The sequence below is a fragment of the Aptenodytes forsteri genome, unplaced genomic scaffold (genome assembly GCF_000699145.1).
Source record: "Aptenodytes forsteri isolate BGI_AS27 unplaced genomic scaffold, ASM69914v1 Scaffold483, whole genome shotgun sequence".
Lineage (NCBI taxonomy): Eukaryota > Metazoa > Chordata > Aves > Sphenisciformes > Spheniscidae > Aptenodytes > Aptenodytes forsteri.
Genome location: NW_008795316.1, coordinates 286,603 through 304,188, shown reverse-complemented (window position 1 = coordinate 304,188; position 17,586 = coordinate 286,603). Strand labels below are relative to the sequence as shown.

The 17,586-nt window shown below is 54.2% G+C and overlaps 1 protein-coding gene across 1 annotated transcript in view; it reads right to left on the bottom strand.

The window, feature by feature from the left end:
• Positions 1 to 1,098: 1,098 nt before the first annotated feature.
• CDH22 (cadherin 22) overlaps positions 1,099 to 17,586 on the bottom strand; it is a 58,927-nt gene continuing 42,439 nt past the window's right edge. Inside the window, exons 8-11 of the mRNA XM_009279547.1 lie at positions 13,042 to 13,163; positions 12,608 to 12,725; positions 3,255 to 3,506; positions 1,099 to 1,637 (exon numbers count right to left, since the gene is read on the bottom strand). Coding sequence (XP_009277822.1) covers positions 1,099 to 1,637; positions 3,255 to 3,506; positions 12,608 to 12,725; positions 13,042 to 13,163 — 1,031 coding nt within the window. The remainder of the gene's footprint in view (positions 1,638 to 3,254; positions 3,507 to 12,607; positions 12,726 to 13,041; positions 13,164 to 17,586) is intronic.

Below are 17,586 nucleotides of genomic sequence, written 5' to 3'. Positions count from 1 at the left end.
GGCATGCAGCTCTCCCCCACCACTGAAGGCCAGGGTACGCCAACATCCTGCCTTCTGCCCTGCACAGCCCATGCCATTTGGTAGAAAGCTAACACTTGGCTGAGAGCCCTGCAGACCTGGGCCCAGCCTGCCCTGAGGGGCTAACAGAGCCAACCCAGGCAGTGCCACTCCGCGCCCCTCCGACGGCACTCCCCAGCACCACAGCTGCTCTGTGGCTCAGGCCACAGCACCATGCCTCGGCGGTGGGCGGGATGTCCCTGTCCATCACTGGGGCCGTGGGGCACATCAGGACCTCACAGACAACATCTGCTGGGCAGGGAGGGAGAGCCCCTTCAAATCACAAGCATATTTGATAACCACAAGAGAGGTCTAAGAACTGAGAGGCGAAGCAATTGCAGCTTAGAGGCGAAGTGTGTTTTGAAGTGAACTCTAGTGCAGCGGTCGCTCTGTGCAGGACGACCTTGGAGCCCACATCCAGCACATGCATCCCCAGCATGGCATGCTCCCTCTGACACTGCACCAGTAGCTGGGCGCTGCAGAGGAGCCTATGCACAGAGAGAAGGAGGACTCCAAAAAGCAAGTGGAACCTAAAGGGGGGAAAAAGCTGAACAGAAGTTAAAAGCTTGTTTCCCTCTGCAAGGAAAGCTCTTAAAGAAATCAAAGCACTTCAAATGCTCTGACTCAAGTGACAAAAACAATTTAGACAACAAAAGGCTCCCGGTTTGCTCTTACTCTCCTGAACTGGGCTCACTGAACAGATCTATTTAAATGATAATTTGTGGGGGAGAAACCCCCTCCAAACTCTCTTGAATTAGATTTTCTTAAATTAATGCGTAGTGCTTTAATGGAGACTGGTAATAAGGAGATGACGATGGCCACAGTGGCTCCTTTGGGCACTCCAGCCTCGCTGTGCGGGTGCAGAAGCGCCCCGAACAGGAGGCAGCTGCCGAGGAGCATGTCACCCAGTGCTCCCCAGCTCCACAGTGCAGCCCCTCTCCAGCAGCCATGGAGCCTGGCCGGAGGCGCACACTGTCCCCTCGTGGCACAGAGCCCTGGTCCAGGAGGCGCTGGGAGCCTCATGGGGGTTTGGCAGGACAGCTAGGACTCCTCGCTGTCCTCCTCGCTCCTGCGCCCAGCATAGAGCGCTGCCAGCTGCCGGAAACGTGGCCCCCAGCCCCCCAGGTAGGAGAAGTCCTGCTCCGAGCCGCTGGACCAGGTGTTGATGGAGCTCAGGGAGGGCACGGGGGAGTCCAAGCCCTCGAAGGCGTAGGTCTGGAACGAGTCGTAGGGCGGCACGGAGAGGTCCTCATCTGCCTGCTCCACCTTCTTGCAGATATAGTCTCTGAACACGGAGAAGTCTAGGTCCGGGCTCTGCACCCAGTGCGGGAGGACGTGGAGCTCGGAGGCCAGGTTTCCGCTCGGGCCCCCCTCTCCCGGCCCCCCGCCTCCATCACTGCCTTTGATCTCACTGAAGTCGTAGAGGCTGCGCAGGGCTGACATGTCATAGGCCTCTGTGTCCTGCTCGCCACCCCCTTCATCATTGTATTTGATGACATTGTCCCTCATGTCCTCATCATCCTCAGATGTCAGGTGGCTTTTGTGGTGTCGCTTCAGTGTGAGGATCAGAAGGACCAGCACTGGGAAAGGAAGAGACGGTCAGACGGGTGCAGGGGCTTGTGCAAGCTGTGCTTCTGCAGGGGCAAGGACAGCCTGTGCTTGGTGGCAGGGTGCAGAGGCACAGCACCCTCCGGCACAGGGAGCCCTGCAGCTGAGACTGCTGGCATGCCAGCCGGTTCCTATCAGCCAGGCTCATCAAATAGCAGCTGTGCTGTGTCACTGGCTGGGAGAGAGGTTTGCCTGGGCTCCAGTGCAGACCAGGAGCTTCCTTTCCCATGCAGTGCGACCACTAAGACAGGAAGGACAGATGGATGAACACACAGCTGGACAAACGGATGGATTCTGCAGAAGATGAGTAGGAAAAGGGGGTGCATGAATCACAGCAGCAGCCAAATGTTGGGAGAGTGAATGTGGAGCAGATGGCACAGAGCCTGAGCAACGAGCCGCAGATGTGTCCTGGATCATCATCCATTCATCGCATCACCTTTAAAGCACCGATGTGCACTTCATTCGTTTGGGCAATTAGGCAGAAATTTGTTTGCACTGCGTTGGAAAATGAAACCAGTGTAAAGTGCACCCTGTGGGAAAGGATTTTCTAAATGGAGACACAGCAGGAGACGGGGAGCAGGGATGTGCCAAGGAGAAGAGACTTCACTGAACAACGCACTGGCTTCCACAGATGTCTGGACAGCCCTCAGGAGCCAGTTGTGAGCCAGCACCGATATTGAAGGGCTTTCAGCAGCAGCATCCATCAACTGCCCTATGCTAAACCTGAGGGCACTGCAACACCCCTGTCAGAGTCCCTTCCCACGTGCACACAAGCCCACACCTCCCCTGCACCTTCACACTGTGCCATGACGGCCCAGCACAAGCTTGTGCCAGCGTGTCAGGGGCAGCCAGCAGCATTCCCAGAGCGCAGGTCCCGACCTGGGCAATGCTCTAGTTTGCGTGCACCCCAGCTCCACGTCCTGCCCATGTGCTCATGCACACTCTAAAACTGACCCTCCCAGCACTCTGAGGTAAGAGCACAACTGCGTGCCCCACACCTGCTGCCCTTGGCCACTGTGCTGGGATGCACATGCACCCCATCTGCTGCGAGATGTCTGCTGTGAGCACAGCACAGCAGCCTGCGAGCAGCTCTTGGCAGCTCCCCCACCCAGCAAGGTGGGGAGCAAGCCAGCAGCTCTCCAGCCTCCGCCAGGCAGCAGCCCGCCTGCCTGTGCACAGGGAGCCCTGCTCTGGCTGCCCTGCTGAGCCCAGCACACAGGAACTGGGGGAAACATGGGGGCTTCCTTGATGGTCACCCACTGGCAGGGGGTCGGGCTTCCTGCCCCCCCCCCCCCCTTCTCAAACAGGCAGCAGGCAGCAGCCCGCCTGCCTGGGAGCCCTGCTCTGGCTGCCCTGCTGAGCCCAGCACACAGGAACTGGGGGAACAAGGGGGCCTTCCTTGATGGTCCACCAACGGGGGGGGGCTCGGCCTTCCTCCCCCCCCCCCCCATGCTGCAGCTACCAGCAAGATGGGTGGCAGAGGAGCCTGCACCATGCCCACAGCAACTGCCTGCGCTCATTTGTGTGATGCTGGATGGAGAAGAGATGGGACAGGACAGGAGGAGGCCGGGGGACAGGAGGACACTCACCGACGAGAATGAGGATGCACACCAGCAGCGCGATGAGAGCACCAGGGCTCAGCGTAGCTGATACGACGTAGGCTGTGCTGTTGCAGGACTGGATGGCCCCGTTGCTGTCACAGCCGCAGACACGGATGGTCAGAGTCCCTGTGCTGCTGAGGGCCGGGGGGCCGCTGTCCACCACCAAAATGGGAAGCAAGTACACATCCTGCTCCTGGCGATTGAAGCCCATTCTTTGCGTGTGCACCGCAGCTGTGTTGTCTGCAGGGAACAAGTAAACCCACAGCAAAGTCAGTCCCATAGCTCAGCCAGCAGGGCTCCCTGTGAGCTCCTCCACACTCAAGATGAACACTCGGGGTGCTGCTACTGCTTGCACAGTGGTTGTTCATGCACGAACTCCAGCAACCACCCAAAGAGGGGACGGGGCCTCCCTCCTCTCCATCATAGGGGAGCAGGGAGCGAGCTCGTGGCTCCCCTGCACCGCAGCCCCTCAGCAATCCGAGTGCCTGGAGGTGGCCAGCTCCGCCCCAGCACGCACCCCTTTGCTGGGTACCTTGGGGCCAGCCCAGTGTTTCACCTGCCAGCACACCCAGGGCACAGCGAACCCAACACAGGAGCAACAGCACGTGGGTGTCTGAGCCGTGCTGACAAACACCACAGTCAGAGCAGAGAGAGGGGGAAAAAACCTTCCTCTGAGAAAAAAAACTCTTCTTCTGAGAGTGGCACAGAGCAGGAATCAGGATTAAAACATCTGTTGCTCACATGGAGATCCCCTCCTGACTCGACGTGGCCTGCTCAGTCCAGAGCAGATGGGGGTCTGTAGATGGCACTGAACCTGCAAGGGCAGTTACTGCTTCCAAACCTGAGAGCTGTGGGTGAAGGGTCCTGCCTCAGCCGGAGGGCCAAATAACCCTAGGATCCCTTGTAACTTCTGAAGGAGCAGGCAGAGCTCCTTCCAAGCCTCCCAGCTGAGCCAGCCATCCTCCTCTCTGTCTGCTCAAACCCTGCTGTTTCAAGGGCTCAGCCAGCACAGCATAACCCATTACGATCCCATTAACACGGCCACTTCATGGGCCCCTCCAGGGCCCCAGCACCAAAGATGAACCCCAGCAGCAGCTGCGCACAGGCGACCTGGAGCAGGGAGGGTAGGAACAGGGACTGATAATCAGCTCGGCTCCCTGCTCATGTGTGCTACTCACTGCCAGCCAGCAGCAGAGCAGGCAGGAAGGGATTCAATAGTAGCTGAACAATTGTGGCCAGATGTCAGAAGTCGCTGCTGACTGTCTGCAGTCTTTATCTAACAAAATGTAGATTGGCCTGCTCACAGCAAGGTGCTGCTGTCTACAGACTCTCTCCTCATTGCACCTGATTTATGCTGGACCGGACCCTTTCTGTATCAATCAGCTGTTCGATCGGAAAAGACATCTATTCTAATTCTGGCTCTTGGGCTGCCTGCCACCATGGAAATTGCCGTATGGATTGGGTGCTGCATGGGAGCACATGGGGCACGGCGGGGACAGGAGGCGAGCCAGGAGCAGAGCAGAGGGGCAGGCACACACCGAGCCATGGGACAGGAAAGATCCACTGGCCAGATGGGAAGCGGGGCAGATCCTGGAGACGCCACGCAGCAGCCAGGGCAGAGCAGAGCAGAGAGCCCATCTGCCCCCTGGGTGCTCAGGGCTGGGGGCAACATAGTTTGGGCAGAGTCTGCCAGGATCCCAGCGCTCAGCCCTCGCCCAGCTCTGCCAGTACAAACGGCAGAGGCACAGATGACCTGCCCACAGGACTGCTGCAACCAACCCCAGCAAAGGCCAAATGAGGGCAAGGCTGGTCTCTGCTTCACGGCAGTCTGGAAGAGGAGGAGCTGGGGCAATCCGCACCCCCCATGCTGACACGCAGGTGCGGACACAAAGCCCACCCAGCGTGTGCTGGAGCCGAGCATGGCTAGGTGCAGCAAGAGCGAGGAAGATGGGCTGTCTGTGCCCAGAGGGGAGGCAGCAGTGCACAGGCTTGTGCCCAGAACAGCACTCAGCTGTCATGGTGCTAAATACCAGATTGCTGCTTCCTATCATCAGGTTTCTGGACTCAGCCCACCACATTTTTTTGTGTTGCCAGAATATGGCTGTGTTGCTGGGGAGAGCAGAGCTTTTGGCACCCTAGCTGGGGAGAGCTGTGATTCCAGCATAAAGGAGACAGGGAGAAAGTCATCTCTTCCAGTTCACCTGAGAGCACAGGTCTGCCTTGAAGAGTTCAATGAGGAAAGGGCAAGGACACCAGAGAGAAGACCACACCAGCCAACATTTGGAGGCTGCACTGAATGCCACAAAGGCAATGTTCAAAACCAGATCTTATTCATGCACACAGAACTGTGCTGCAGGTCACTAGAAAAACTTCCTTTGGATGTAGCATCTTTTATCCACTAAGGGAATTTTCCAGGCAACCTCACTCATCCTTGCTCACAGCAGCAGACTTCAGGCAGGCAACATCCTCAAGAGCACAGAGCAGAAGACAGCAATAAGGCAAATGCTTGTATGAGTCGATCTGGGACAGTTTGCCTCAGAAGGGAGATACTGCCTGCAATGTCAGCACTCTGCCTGCAAGGCTGCAGCGCCCAGCACCAACCCATGCTTCCTGAGTCAGACGTGATCCGAGTGCTGCAGCGTCCTCAGCCCACGGAGGGGATTGCCCACAGCAGAGAGCATGATCTTTCTGCACCACATGTGCTGCCTGGCTTCTCTGTACGCAAGGCAGGGCCCACCAACCCTCTGCCTGGGCAGCCACCTGGTCCTGCAGGACATCTGCCACCATGGCTGAGACTCCTGGCACAGCACGTGGCCCCAGCACAGAGGCAACTCAGCAGAGCTGTCAGGAGGAGCAGGGGAGAACCAGCCCCCCAGGTGGCAGGGAGGCTGAAGCAAGTGCGGCAGCCTGCCGGCAGCAGTGTCTCCTGAGAAGCTGCCTATTGCCTACCAAGGATGAGCTAGAGAAAAAAACTATTGTTATGCTAATCATTTGCACAAAGGTAACGATCTCATTTGGTGCTGCTCCCTCAGCTTGCTGCAGCATAGCAGGGAGATATAAATAACGTTAATGGCACCATCTCAGCAAGAGGCCAGGACTACTAACTCCTAGCTAGCCCAGCTAAACATAAGCCTTGGGCATCTGGATCCAGTGGAGATGAAGCCACAGGACAAATGGGACAGACCCACTTGCTGTGAGCAAGCAAGGCTGTGGCCCTCAACCCAGGAAGGTTGCCTTCACTGGCACCATCACACCAGTCAAGTAACCAGCCTGAGCTCATGGTCGGATCCTGGCTCGGAGGATCCCTGTGCGCACAGCCCTGTACCTCCACGTGCTGCTCAGCCTGCCTCTGGCTCAGGTCTGATGAAACACTGTGCTTGGGAGCTCTCTCAGCCGCCCAGGCGAGCACCCCTTTAGCGCTGTGTAAATGCAGGCGTAGCACCAACTCCTCACCTCTCTGGAAATGCAGCAGAAGGCTGGTGACTTCCCTTTTGTTTACAGCCAGCTCCTGTTAGGGAGGAGGACCTGCCACAAGGCACACTGTATTTTTAGAAACAGTTTCTAGAAATCAAGGGGAAATACATGTGCAAGTTGCAGAGAGGCAGCCACTAACCTCAGCTCAGACAGTGCATTGCACCACTGAGCCCCCTCACCTCCAAGTACAGGAAGGAGAAACATTTTCACTGCTGAACCCACAAAGTCAAAATAAAGCAGCCAGTATTTAAATATAGCAGCAGCACAACAGACAGCTCTGCGCTGAGAAACCTGAGCTCAGGAAGGGGCTGAGGTCTTGGTCTCTGTAGCCCAAAACTCAGTGCTAGGGAGAGAGACAAAAATCACAACTACAAAACACTTTCAAACATCATGAAACTATGTCTTCCCTCTTGAACAGGGTGATGTGAGCACTTCCTACAGGAGGCAGATCCACAGAAATTTCATGTCTACACCTACGACATTGCTCACCAAGGCTGGACAGCTACATCCCAGTCTGGCAGAGCCCAGCCCACTCCAGGCACTGTGACGGCTCCAGCCTCCTCCCTGCTGCCCACCCGCTGTGCCCACTGCTCCCCAGGCACCCTGGACAACTGTTTTCTGTCAGGTGTTTACACATCTGTTCCTTGCAAACTTCTTCTGTGTTCCCTTCTGAGATACTCCAGAAAAAGCAGTGCTGCTGCCATGCGATGTAGTCTATTTCACCATAGAAGTGAAGAAAATTTTGCCCAGATGTATCCTGGAAAATGCATCCAAAGCAACTTCCTACAAAACAACGTAATTTCTCTTAGTACAGTTGTTTCTTTACATGCAGCTGACCCAAGGCAGTTGCTTCAGGATGTGTGTCTTGGCATAGATTTGTTTGTATCGGCACAGCCTGAGACGTTGCAAAGAAAAGCCAGGCAGGCCTGGCCCTGCAGCCTCTCGTGTCTCTTCCTCTGTAGCAGCTTTCTGCGAAGTCCATTTTTGGAGTCATGAGGTTGAGGAGCAGTGTTTCCCAGGAGGTGGTACTGAAATTTGAGCAGACGTTAATCCACAGCTTTCCTGCACAGACGAGTTGGGATCTCCACACTTATGTTTTCCTGCACAGTCCTCGTGTAGCACTTTGTGCTACGGTCACACCACTCTAAACATTGTGCCATGTGTTCCCTGAAGCCCCAAGTCAAACCATTTACTATCATTGCCATTTTGCTATACAAACTGACATTTCCTCTGCAGGTTTCCTATGCCACCCTCTCCCTGACCATATGGTGATGTTATCCTGTGTCGCATCATATCACCTTGTGCAATGGACAGGAGACGGCACCTCTGCCTGCTTGAGGAGCAAGTCATCAGACAAGGCAGAAACCAATGTGGGTCGAGTGTGCAGGGACTGGTCAATACTGCTGTAAGAGGAAAGTTTAGGAACGCAATATACTCTAGTGGTAGCGTAACATCACTAGGAATAATAAAATGACTCCCTCTCCAAAGAGGTTCTTGGCAGCTTCAAAGACAGAACTAATAAATCCTTCTCATAACTCAATCTTGAACAGCGCTAGGAGAGCAGAAGGGAGCAAGCTACCTCCAGTTTGGATTTCGATATCCCTGCCCTCCCCCATGCTCCCAGGGCCACATGAGTGTTTGCCTTCCCCTTTTCCAGCAGCTGTTCTGCAGCTCCGGTGCCCAGGCACCCCAGCTCCAGGGAGGTGCACACAGCTCCTGGCCAGGCCCGTGGCCATGCTGCCGCTGGAGCTGCTCAAAAGGAACAGACCCCCCGCTCCAGCCCCAGGCAGGTGCAGCTGGTAGGAGAATAATCTGATTTTTCCCTTTTGCCTCTTCCTTCTCTCAAGTTCTCTGGGTGTCAGGCCACAGCACCACTCCTGCTCATTTACCTTTTGCTCAGCACCCATGGAGATTTGATGCTTTTTCACCCCCCATCAGATCAGCACCTGCGCTGCTCATGCTGAGAACAGCATCCCTGTGGGGCTGGAGGAGACTTCCTCTATCCTGAGGCAATCCTCAAATCCTAACATTTTGCTTTTGATTGTTATGATTTTCAGATCTTCTATCACCCATTACATGCTCTTAATGAGACCTGCAGAGAGTTCAGACATCTGCTTGCCTAGCCCTTGAGCTCTGGAGTCAGTAGCTCCATGTGTCGCTCCATATTGTCTAGTACCCCTTCCAGGTTGCGGGACTTGGATGCTTTCTACCATCCCTTCCAACACAATTAGCATTTCTTGGACAACATGATTTCAGGCTTTAATTGCCTTTGATCCTCCTGTAATCAATTTTCTCAGGCCAGAAAGACCCAGCAAAAGGCGAGTTAGGAGGCAGAGGATGGTGAATGCCTTTGGAATGGCACCAATTGAACCTAGGTGAGGTCAGTTTTTCCAATTCTATCTCTTCCTTTAGGCACTTCATTTGCTGGGCATCTTCCTTCTGGATCAGGGCTGTTGCTAGCACATACGACATTTATTCCTTGTCTGATGAATTAGGAAGTCCTTGAGCACTCCCTTGGACAGGGCAAAAGCAAGGAGAGATGCCAGTAGGAAACAGCACTGTTTCTAAAAGCCTGACTCCTGCAAACCAGCTGTAATTCAGCTAATGCAAGGTCTCCTGCAGGGTCACCTTTTGCTCTTGTAGCTCTGACCCGGAGCATCAGAGCCAAGGCAGCCCTGCGTGCTGCTGGGAGCTGACAAGCGGGGCTGCAGGTGTTAACTGCAGGCACTTTGCAAGGGCCATCCCCACTCTGTGCAGTTTTGGCTGCAGTGGGGCCTGACCCAGCAGCATTTGGGCAAGCGGCAGTGTTGTGACTGTATCATGGAAGCATCAGCCTGCAGCAGACCTGCCCTGTGACCACTGACATACACCCACAGTACGCAGATACTCCACAAGCTCTTCATCTGATGGACAGGCTGCCCATTGATCACCCTGGGCTTTCCCTAAAATCCTCGCAGGCTTCCTCCACGCTGCCCATGAGAAGGCCTAGAAGAGTCTAGGTAGTGTTCAGCGTCCTCTCCTGCCCTCCTGTGCTACCCCACCTGGCTCAGCTCCCACCTGTGTGACGGGGCTCTGCACTTTAACATTTCACCAACTCTCACTCCTGTTTCTCCAACCTCCTGCAGGGTTGGTTTTGCCAGCAAGGTGCCTGCCCGAGCAGCTGCCTCCCGCACTCCCCCTGCCCGCTGGGGCACACCCAGCAGCCCCCCGAGGGAGCCCCTCCGCACTGCGGCCAGCTCGGAGCCTCAGACACCTCTCCTGCAGCTCGCAGCTAATTCGCTGCTGGCCGTAGCCACCCAGGCTCCTCACCTACCAGCCCTGCCACGGCCAGGTGCTCTTGCCCTGCCTGACGACCTGTAACGGGAGCATTCCTGAGTGGATGCCGGTCCCTGCCGTGCTGAGGACAAGTCACCCTCCTGAGGTGGCCTTCTGCTGCCTTGCAGGAGCTGAGGGAAGTAGGTGCAAAGCAAGAGAAGAAGGATTTAAGCAAGAGCTTAGCGAATCCATCTGTGCTGACATTCATCAGTGTCAATCCTTGGCTGCAAAAGCAATATTTATAAATCACGTTTCAAAACTGGCTACAAATTTGTACAAAGAAACAGATGGGCTGGTGGTAGCAGTTTGTCACCACTGATATTTATATGGAGGAGTAGAGACAGGTGCAAGAGGGGTGAATGCACGAGAGGGAGGCAAGGGGGAGGACAAAGGAGCATGCAGCAAGGGAACCCACGAGAGCAGGGGGCGAAGGTGAGTGCACCCAGGGCGCTCAATGGACTGGAGGAAAGGAGGGGGGAGCGAGAAATCAAAGGAAGAGAGATGACACTAAAATGCACACACATTAGAAATGAAGGGTGCCTCCATCTGCACAGGCAGCCGCCGCCTCTTGCTGTGGAAGACAGCATCGCTTGGCAATTGGGAGGGTCTCCAAACACCCTGGGAATAACCCTGCAGCAACAGCATTTGTTTTCCCGAGAACAGAAGGCGGGAGGTGATGCCAGCTTTTACTCATTTTATGCAGTGTTGCACCACATACAAAGTTTGTGGGATCATTTAGCATGAAGGATTACCCTGTCCAATGAGAGCCTCGTCCCACTCAAGAGAGCAGCAGCTCTGGAGGAGATGACGGTGCGCAAGCCTGTGTCCTGCACCCTCCTGCAACACCCACTCTTGGGTCGCTGCTGGTGAACCCGGCTGAACGAATGGGAGGCGATCCCCACACAGAACCGGGCAGCTCAGCCCCTGCTGAGCTCCAGCCACCCCTTGCCAGGTCCCTCCTGCCAGACAGGCGGAACAGCAGCGATGGCTCTGGGATTGCAACCCAGCCATGGCAGACATCCCAGCTCAGAGCAGAGAGCGCAGCCCCGGGCCCCTCGGAGCTTCTGGATGGGTCTGGGTAGGGACTGACACCAGGGTGTAACTCGGTGCACTCAAGCATGTTTTCATAAGGTCCTTCAGAGAAAGTGAAGGAAGTTAATCGCTGGGTGTGGGGCAAGATCTTGCAGAGGATTAAAGCTTGCTTACATGATAAGAAACAAAGGTCTTGTGAACAGCTGCCCCATCAGTGCAGGGGGAGGGACTTGGGTCAGGGACAGCTGCACTTTTTAGGACACAAAGCAGTATCAGTCCTTCTACGATTATGTCTGAAGCTTTTTGCTGCAACTTCCATTTTGACTATCCCTAATAAAGCTGAACCAAACCAAACAAGCAGGAGCTTACATCAGCAGAGGGTTCCTCTGATAAGCTCAGAACAAACTAAACCAGACTTTTGACAGATGAAACTGCAAAAACAAAGAAAAAATGGTTTAAAAAAAAAACAAAACAAAACAAAGAAGCATTTCAATGTGGTCTGCTGGCTTCCATCTGAGCTGGCCCCTTTGACAAGTAAGTGGACATCTGGCTGGAGAAGATCCCAGTATCTGCAAGGGTCCCTACTATACTGTACCACTGCAATCAGCACCTAAATTCACCCAAAACACCAGTCAAAAATAGGAAATAGGAAAAAATAGGAAGCAGCCTGATAACTACCTTTCTAGATTGTTAACATCCACGCAAATGCAGCCTGACCTTGCAGTCCACAAAGCCAAATAGCAGCCAGGGCTCAGCCAGCAAAACCTGTGTCGCACCCCATGGGTTACAGCAGCAGGCGGGGATCAAGTCATCGGGAGCTGCTTAGCCCAGAGGTGCAAAGAACCCCAGAGATTCCCAGAGGAACAGACAGGCCCTGCCTGGCTGCAGTTTCCCAAAGGACAGGATGAGCCTCAGGAAACGCAGAGAAACCATGCTCCTGAGCCACCACCTAATGGGGAATCCGGCTCTGCTGGCTGCATCCCAGGTAACCCGCAATGGCCGAGGGCTGGCTGCTGCATGGCCCTGCTGCCTCCCAGGACTCCTGAGCTGCTCCCGTTTGTTGGGGGCACAGGGGCTGCCCACCTGCACAGCTGCCCCGGGATGACCCACGCTCCAGGATTTACCTTGGAGAGGGATAAATCATAACGCTCAAAATGGGAGCATGTTCATCTGTAAATCCACATCGTCTCCTTGCCTGCAGGCAGGTTGGAGAGTTCGCATCAAGAAAGGGACCAAGAGCCCTGAAAATATCGAAGGCTAACCAGACAGCACAAGAGGAGCTTTGGACCTGTCTGCAGCAGAGAAGAAAGCTGGCAGAGCCTCCTTGAGGAAATCCAAACTGCTAGCTGACCAGTCCCACCATTTCAGGTTGGCAAGGAGCCTTGCAGGGTGCCCAAAGCATCCTGAGCTCCATCCGGCACAGATAGACCGTAAGCCCACAGCCTTGTCTCCCTCCCCACGGCCAGCTGTGCTGCTCGGTCTAGAGGCTGCAGGACTGGGAAGGGTGCAGCAGGGCTTACCTTTAATATCCAGCAGAGAAAAATGGTGGTTGTTGGTGGCTTCAGGTACCAGTGTGAAGTAGAAGTGATGGCCGCTCTGAGGCTCATCACGGTCCACAACACTTATTGTCTGGATCAGCTGTGGGGAGAAAGCAGAGGTGAGAATCAGTGCTGCCTCCACAGCCCCTCCCACAGGCCCCGCTTGCAGCGTTGGGCCCAGCAGAGCATCACCAGCTTCTGCCACAGCAAGGGATGAGCCTTTGCCCCTGTAGATGGGCTTAGCTATAAGACACCGGCAAAGTGGCTCCCAGCGTGACAGCAGCTGCACGGGAAGATGTTCAGGCAGAAGAGGGAAGGACAGGCAGGCTGGCACTAGTCCAGAGCACTGCTCGCAGCACAAGACTGCTGCAGGTGCTGATGGAGACCTGGGAGAAGGGCTGGGGGACACCCGCTACCTGGCCTGGCTTGGCATCCTCACACACAGCAGCTTCATAGGGGGTGGCAAGCTCAGGTGGATTGTCATTCACGTCCAGGATACGGATACGAAGAGAGGCTCTCGACACCTGTGAGTGATTATCTGAAACAAAAAAAAGAAGCAGAGCTTCAGCAGGAAGTGCCATCTGCTACTAGCAGGGAGCAAACCCTCCTCATGTCTGTCCATCCAGAGGCTGTCACAGCTGCTCAGCTGCTGCCAGCGCAGAGGGTCACACAGCGCCGCAGCTCTGCCTGGCTGCGGCACAGACCATCTCTGTGGGCTGGTGGTGCTGGCAGAGCATCGCTCAGCTTCACCACACCCATTTTCCAGTAAAGAAACCCAACTGCTGGGCTGCGTACCAAGGACTCCTGAAACGCTGCTGTTGACCTGTTCTACCCCTGGAAAAGCTGAGCAGCCCCGAGCAAGTCCCCACGGTAAGGGTGAGTCACCACTGATGAGCATCTGTGCTGCAGCCAGACAGCACCAAGAGGGAACAAGCAAATTCATCACACCCTGACTTGGATCCTGACCCTTATACCCCAGGGGCTAGCAGCAACAGCTGAGAGGCAAGCAAGCAGAGCCAGGACGTGAAACAGGTAGTATCAACTAAGAGCACAGGGCAGTGATGAAATCTGCCACATGCACCTCCACCACACCGAGGTGATCCAGGGTTGAACACTCCCTCTCAAGGCATGAGGCTTCTGCCCTGGGACCCAGGCCTTGCACACTGATACCAATTTTTGCGTTGCCATCAGCATCTTGAACTTGAACAAAGCACCATCTGTCAGCTGGTACAGGGGGGTCACATGGTAAGATCTAGGGCAGCCCCTTCACCCTCACACTTGCCAGCCCATGCCTCATGCAGGCAGCAGTGCTGGGGCGCTCGCAGCCCGCTCCCCTCCCTCAGGGGTGCACAGAGCCGCTGGTGCTTGTCTGGGCTTGCTCTGCACATGGGACAGGGATTGCATTTACAGCTCCACTAACTGCAGTGCCACTCTACCCCACAACAGGCACCGCAAAGGTACATTGAGCCCTCGCTATAAGATTATAAATCACTCTGGAGGACCTAATGTTTTCTGAAGCATCTCGTGCTTCCAGAACTCACAACTCCCTCACACTCCATCTCCTTCATTTTACCCAGAGGTTACAACTGTGACAGACCCGATGCCTCTCTCCTTGCTTGGGCAGGAGCTCTGCTGCCTGTTTGTCTATAAAATTAATGCTGCCCCCCGCAGATCAGGTGGTGGAGGACCCAGGGGAGAGGAGATTTAGCACTGCTCCATGATTAGCTGGGAACCTAAGCCCCCTCCCCAGAGCTGCCTTCACCCCATTCTCATGTTATCACTCCCTCTCACCCAGACCAGCTGCTCTGGTGATTAGATGGTTGTTTTCGGGGGAGGGAGTCAAGTCGTGACTAAAAGCCTGGAACGATGTGTTATTTTAAAAGGCATGTTGGTGCAGTGAAATAAACTGCAATTGCTTTCAGGGAGAGAGGAAGGGGGAGGCATCAGGGCGGGAAGGGAACAAGGAGCCTGGGGGAAGGTAAAGGGGTGCGGCCTGATGCCCACTGGGGTCAAAAAAAACAGGAGGAAAAAGGGTTCAATTCCTGCAAGAAGAAGGACAACAGCATCTTATCGCCCCCTCCTCAGCCCGCAGGAAGATGGATAACTGTCCATGCTGCTCAGCTCTGAAGCAAGCTGGCAGCGCCCTGAAGACACTGCCAAGAGAAAGATGAGGAAAGGCAGAAAGAGAAGGGAGGAAAAAGAGCCCAGGAGAAGGAAGAGCCAAGGACCCCACCTCTTCCCCTTCCTAACTGCGACCCCGAAGAACGGTTCCTCCCCCAATGCCAAGCCGGCTGCAAGCAGGAGCCGATCCCAGTGCTGCCAAACTCTCCCCAGAACCTGTTGGCACAGCACGTGAGACAGAGGCTCTGCAGGGCCAGGTCAGAACACCTGGGTGAGCCTGAGCATGGCAGCTTCCCTTCGAGATCATGTCTCACAGCCTCATCAGGAGGGATGCAATCAGCGTATTTAGAGCTGGGCATAACCATAGGTCTGTCCTCTTCTGCAGCGTCCGCAAGCAGCTACCAGGAGTGTTTTATGCTGTGCACGTGAGTGGGGTCATCCATGTGCCACAGCACAGTGCGAAGGACCCATGCTGACCCCTCTGCCAGAGCCATAACCAACACCCTGCTCCCCTGAGCGCAGCTCAAAGCACAGTTGTCCTTTCTAAATGCACCCTGTCATAAAGAAACTCTCCTTTTGACCCTTCCGAAATTGCTGTGCTTACTCTTGGCTCAGTAACAGGGTTAAAATTTGACATCTCCAGAAACATCAAGGTTAGAAATGCAACTAGTGCATCGTTGTCTACTCTTCTAGTGAGGCACAGATCAGCTTCCTTTTATTTTGGCTGTACCATGATCTATTTGAAGGTTCCTCAAATGCTTTATTAACCTTCCTCTTCCTTTGAGCCAGTACCTGGATTTATTGGTGGCAAATATGAAAAATGGTTGGATGTATTAAAAAAAAAATCTCCAAAAGATCTCTGAAATATGTTTTCTGTAGCTTGTGTGGCATAAACTGAATTTATGATGGTCAGAAGTGCAAATAAGATTCACATCTGTGATGAAAGGCATGATGCGCTTAACCAATGCAGACTTCACATCTGCAAGGCCAAAAGCTCCGACATGTGCTTCCTCTACATACACAGAAATGTATGCACATACCACTACACATGCTCCAGCACACCAAAGTAAATGCTCAGCAGGCATGTACCATTGCCAGGAAGAACAGCAGACTGGGTGGATGATGGCTGCGGGAAGGCACAGAAACATGCCCTTGAAGGGCTCTGCCAAGCAGCACCTGGCCAGTGGACAGGGCAGAGGGTTGCATATGTCAGGCTGAGTGCAACTGGAGAGGAAAAAAAAGTCATCTTCTATTGCAGCATCTCTCCTTGGTATTCCAGCTCAGCTGACTGACATGCAAATTAGTTTAATTATTTCTTCTTCTAAAATAAATTATATTTTGCAGTGGCTGCAATATGTTGTGTCAGGCAAAATTACATTCAATATTTTTAAACTAATTGATGTCAGCCTTGAGAAAGCCTGATTGACAGCAGTGAGGAAACTAGGCTACTACCTAAACGCTTTCCTAAATTAAAATTAAATATGCTGCTTTTCTGCATTTCCTCCAGGAGCTGGAATGCTATTAATCTGAAAAGACTGAGGAAAGAGACATGGAAAATACACAGAACAAGGGGGAAATGCTGGAAACACAGCAGTGCAGTACAGGAGCTCCAGGCTGATGACTGGCAGCTGCCTTTGCCAACATAGGCTGAATTATTTCAGAGCCGCTGGAGCCTGCTGGGGGTGGGGGACAGAGTTCTGCCCATCCCTTCCACACCGCAGCATCTGCACTTTCCTCAATGCTACAGACAGTGCAGCTCAGGACAAGCAGCGAGTGTGGCCCAGACCACCTGTGCCAAGGTACCGCTTGGTGGACGGCACAGTGCAGAGACGGGCAGCACAGCGCAGGGATGGGCAGGGCCCTGGCTTTGCAGCAGGAGAAAGCCACAGTGCTGCTGCACGGCGACACTGAGGCCGAGCCTCAAATGCTCCGGCTGAATCTTCAGCCACATCCCGAAGTATTTTTTCTTAATTTAATTAACCATGAAAGTAATCTGAACAGTACAATATTCTTGTCTTAAACATTCAGATGCAAAATGCCAACAACTTGCCCTCTCCCCAGGTTCCGAACAGCCAGCTGCCTGCTGGACTGACACCAAGTAGCTCTGGGCAACTGCTCTCAAACACTGGAAGCTTTGCAGCAGAAGCTCAGAGTAATGGGAAGGGATTGCCGAGATGCTCGGCCACCCCTGCCATGGCAGGAAAGGAGGGGATCCGTGGTTACTGCTGTGCTGGGATCCAGTCCTTACCCCTCCAGACCCTCACACAAATTCACAATAAAGCACTTTGCATTTTTACACCCAAACCTCTGCTGTGAAGGTCCAAATCCAACCATTGCTGAAGCACACATAGCATTTGCACTCCTGCCTGCACACATAGCCATGTAGTGATACCACACGCAGAAAGGTGCTCTGCAGCTTTCCCGGGGTCTGAAGCACAGTTTGAGGAAAGCCCAGAGGACCATGGGCTGCTGTTTGTGGCTGCAGCACCTGGGGAAACACAGATCACAAATGCTGTTGGGTGCAGTGTACGACCTACTCTCTTCTGCCTCAAGACTAAATTGGTACAATATTGAATTCAAAATTTTTACATTAGTAGGGAAGAGGCAGGGGTAGAATTTATTCCTCACTATCTCAGCAAACTGGGAGAACAAAATGCAGATCAGAAGATTGGGATGAGCCACGCTGCTTTCCAGCACTCGTACCATGGCTGTGAAGCACAGGGTGGTTTTGTAGATGTCAGTGCAGCTGCCTGACTGCAAAGCAGAGCACTGATGGCAAGAACAAAGCAGGGGCATGCCAGGGGTATGGCTCGTTGGACACAGGCAGCTCCATCAGAGGC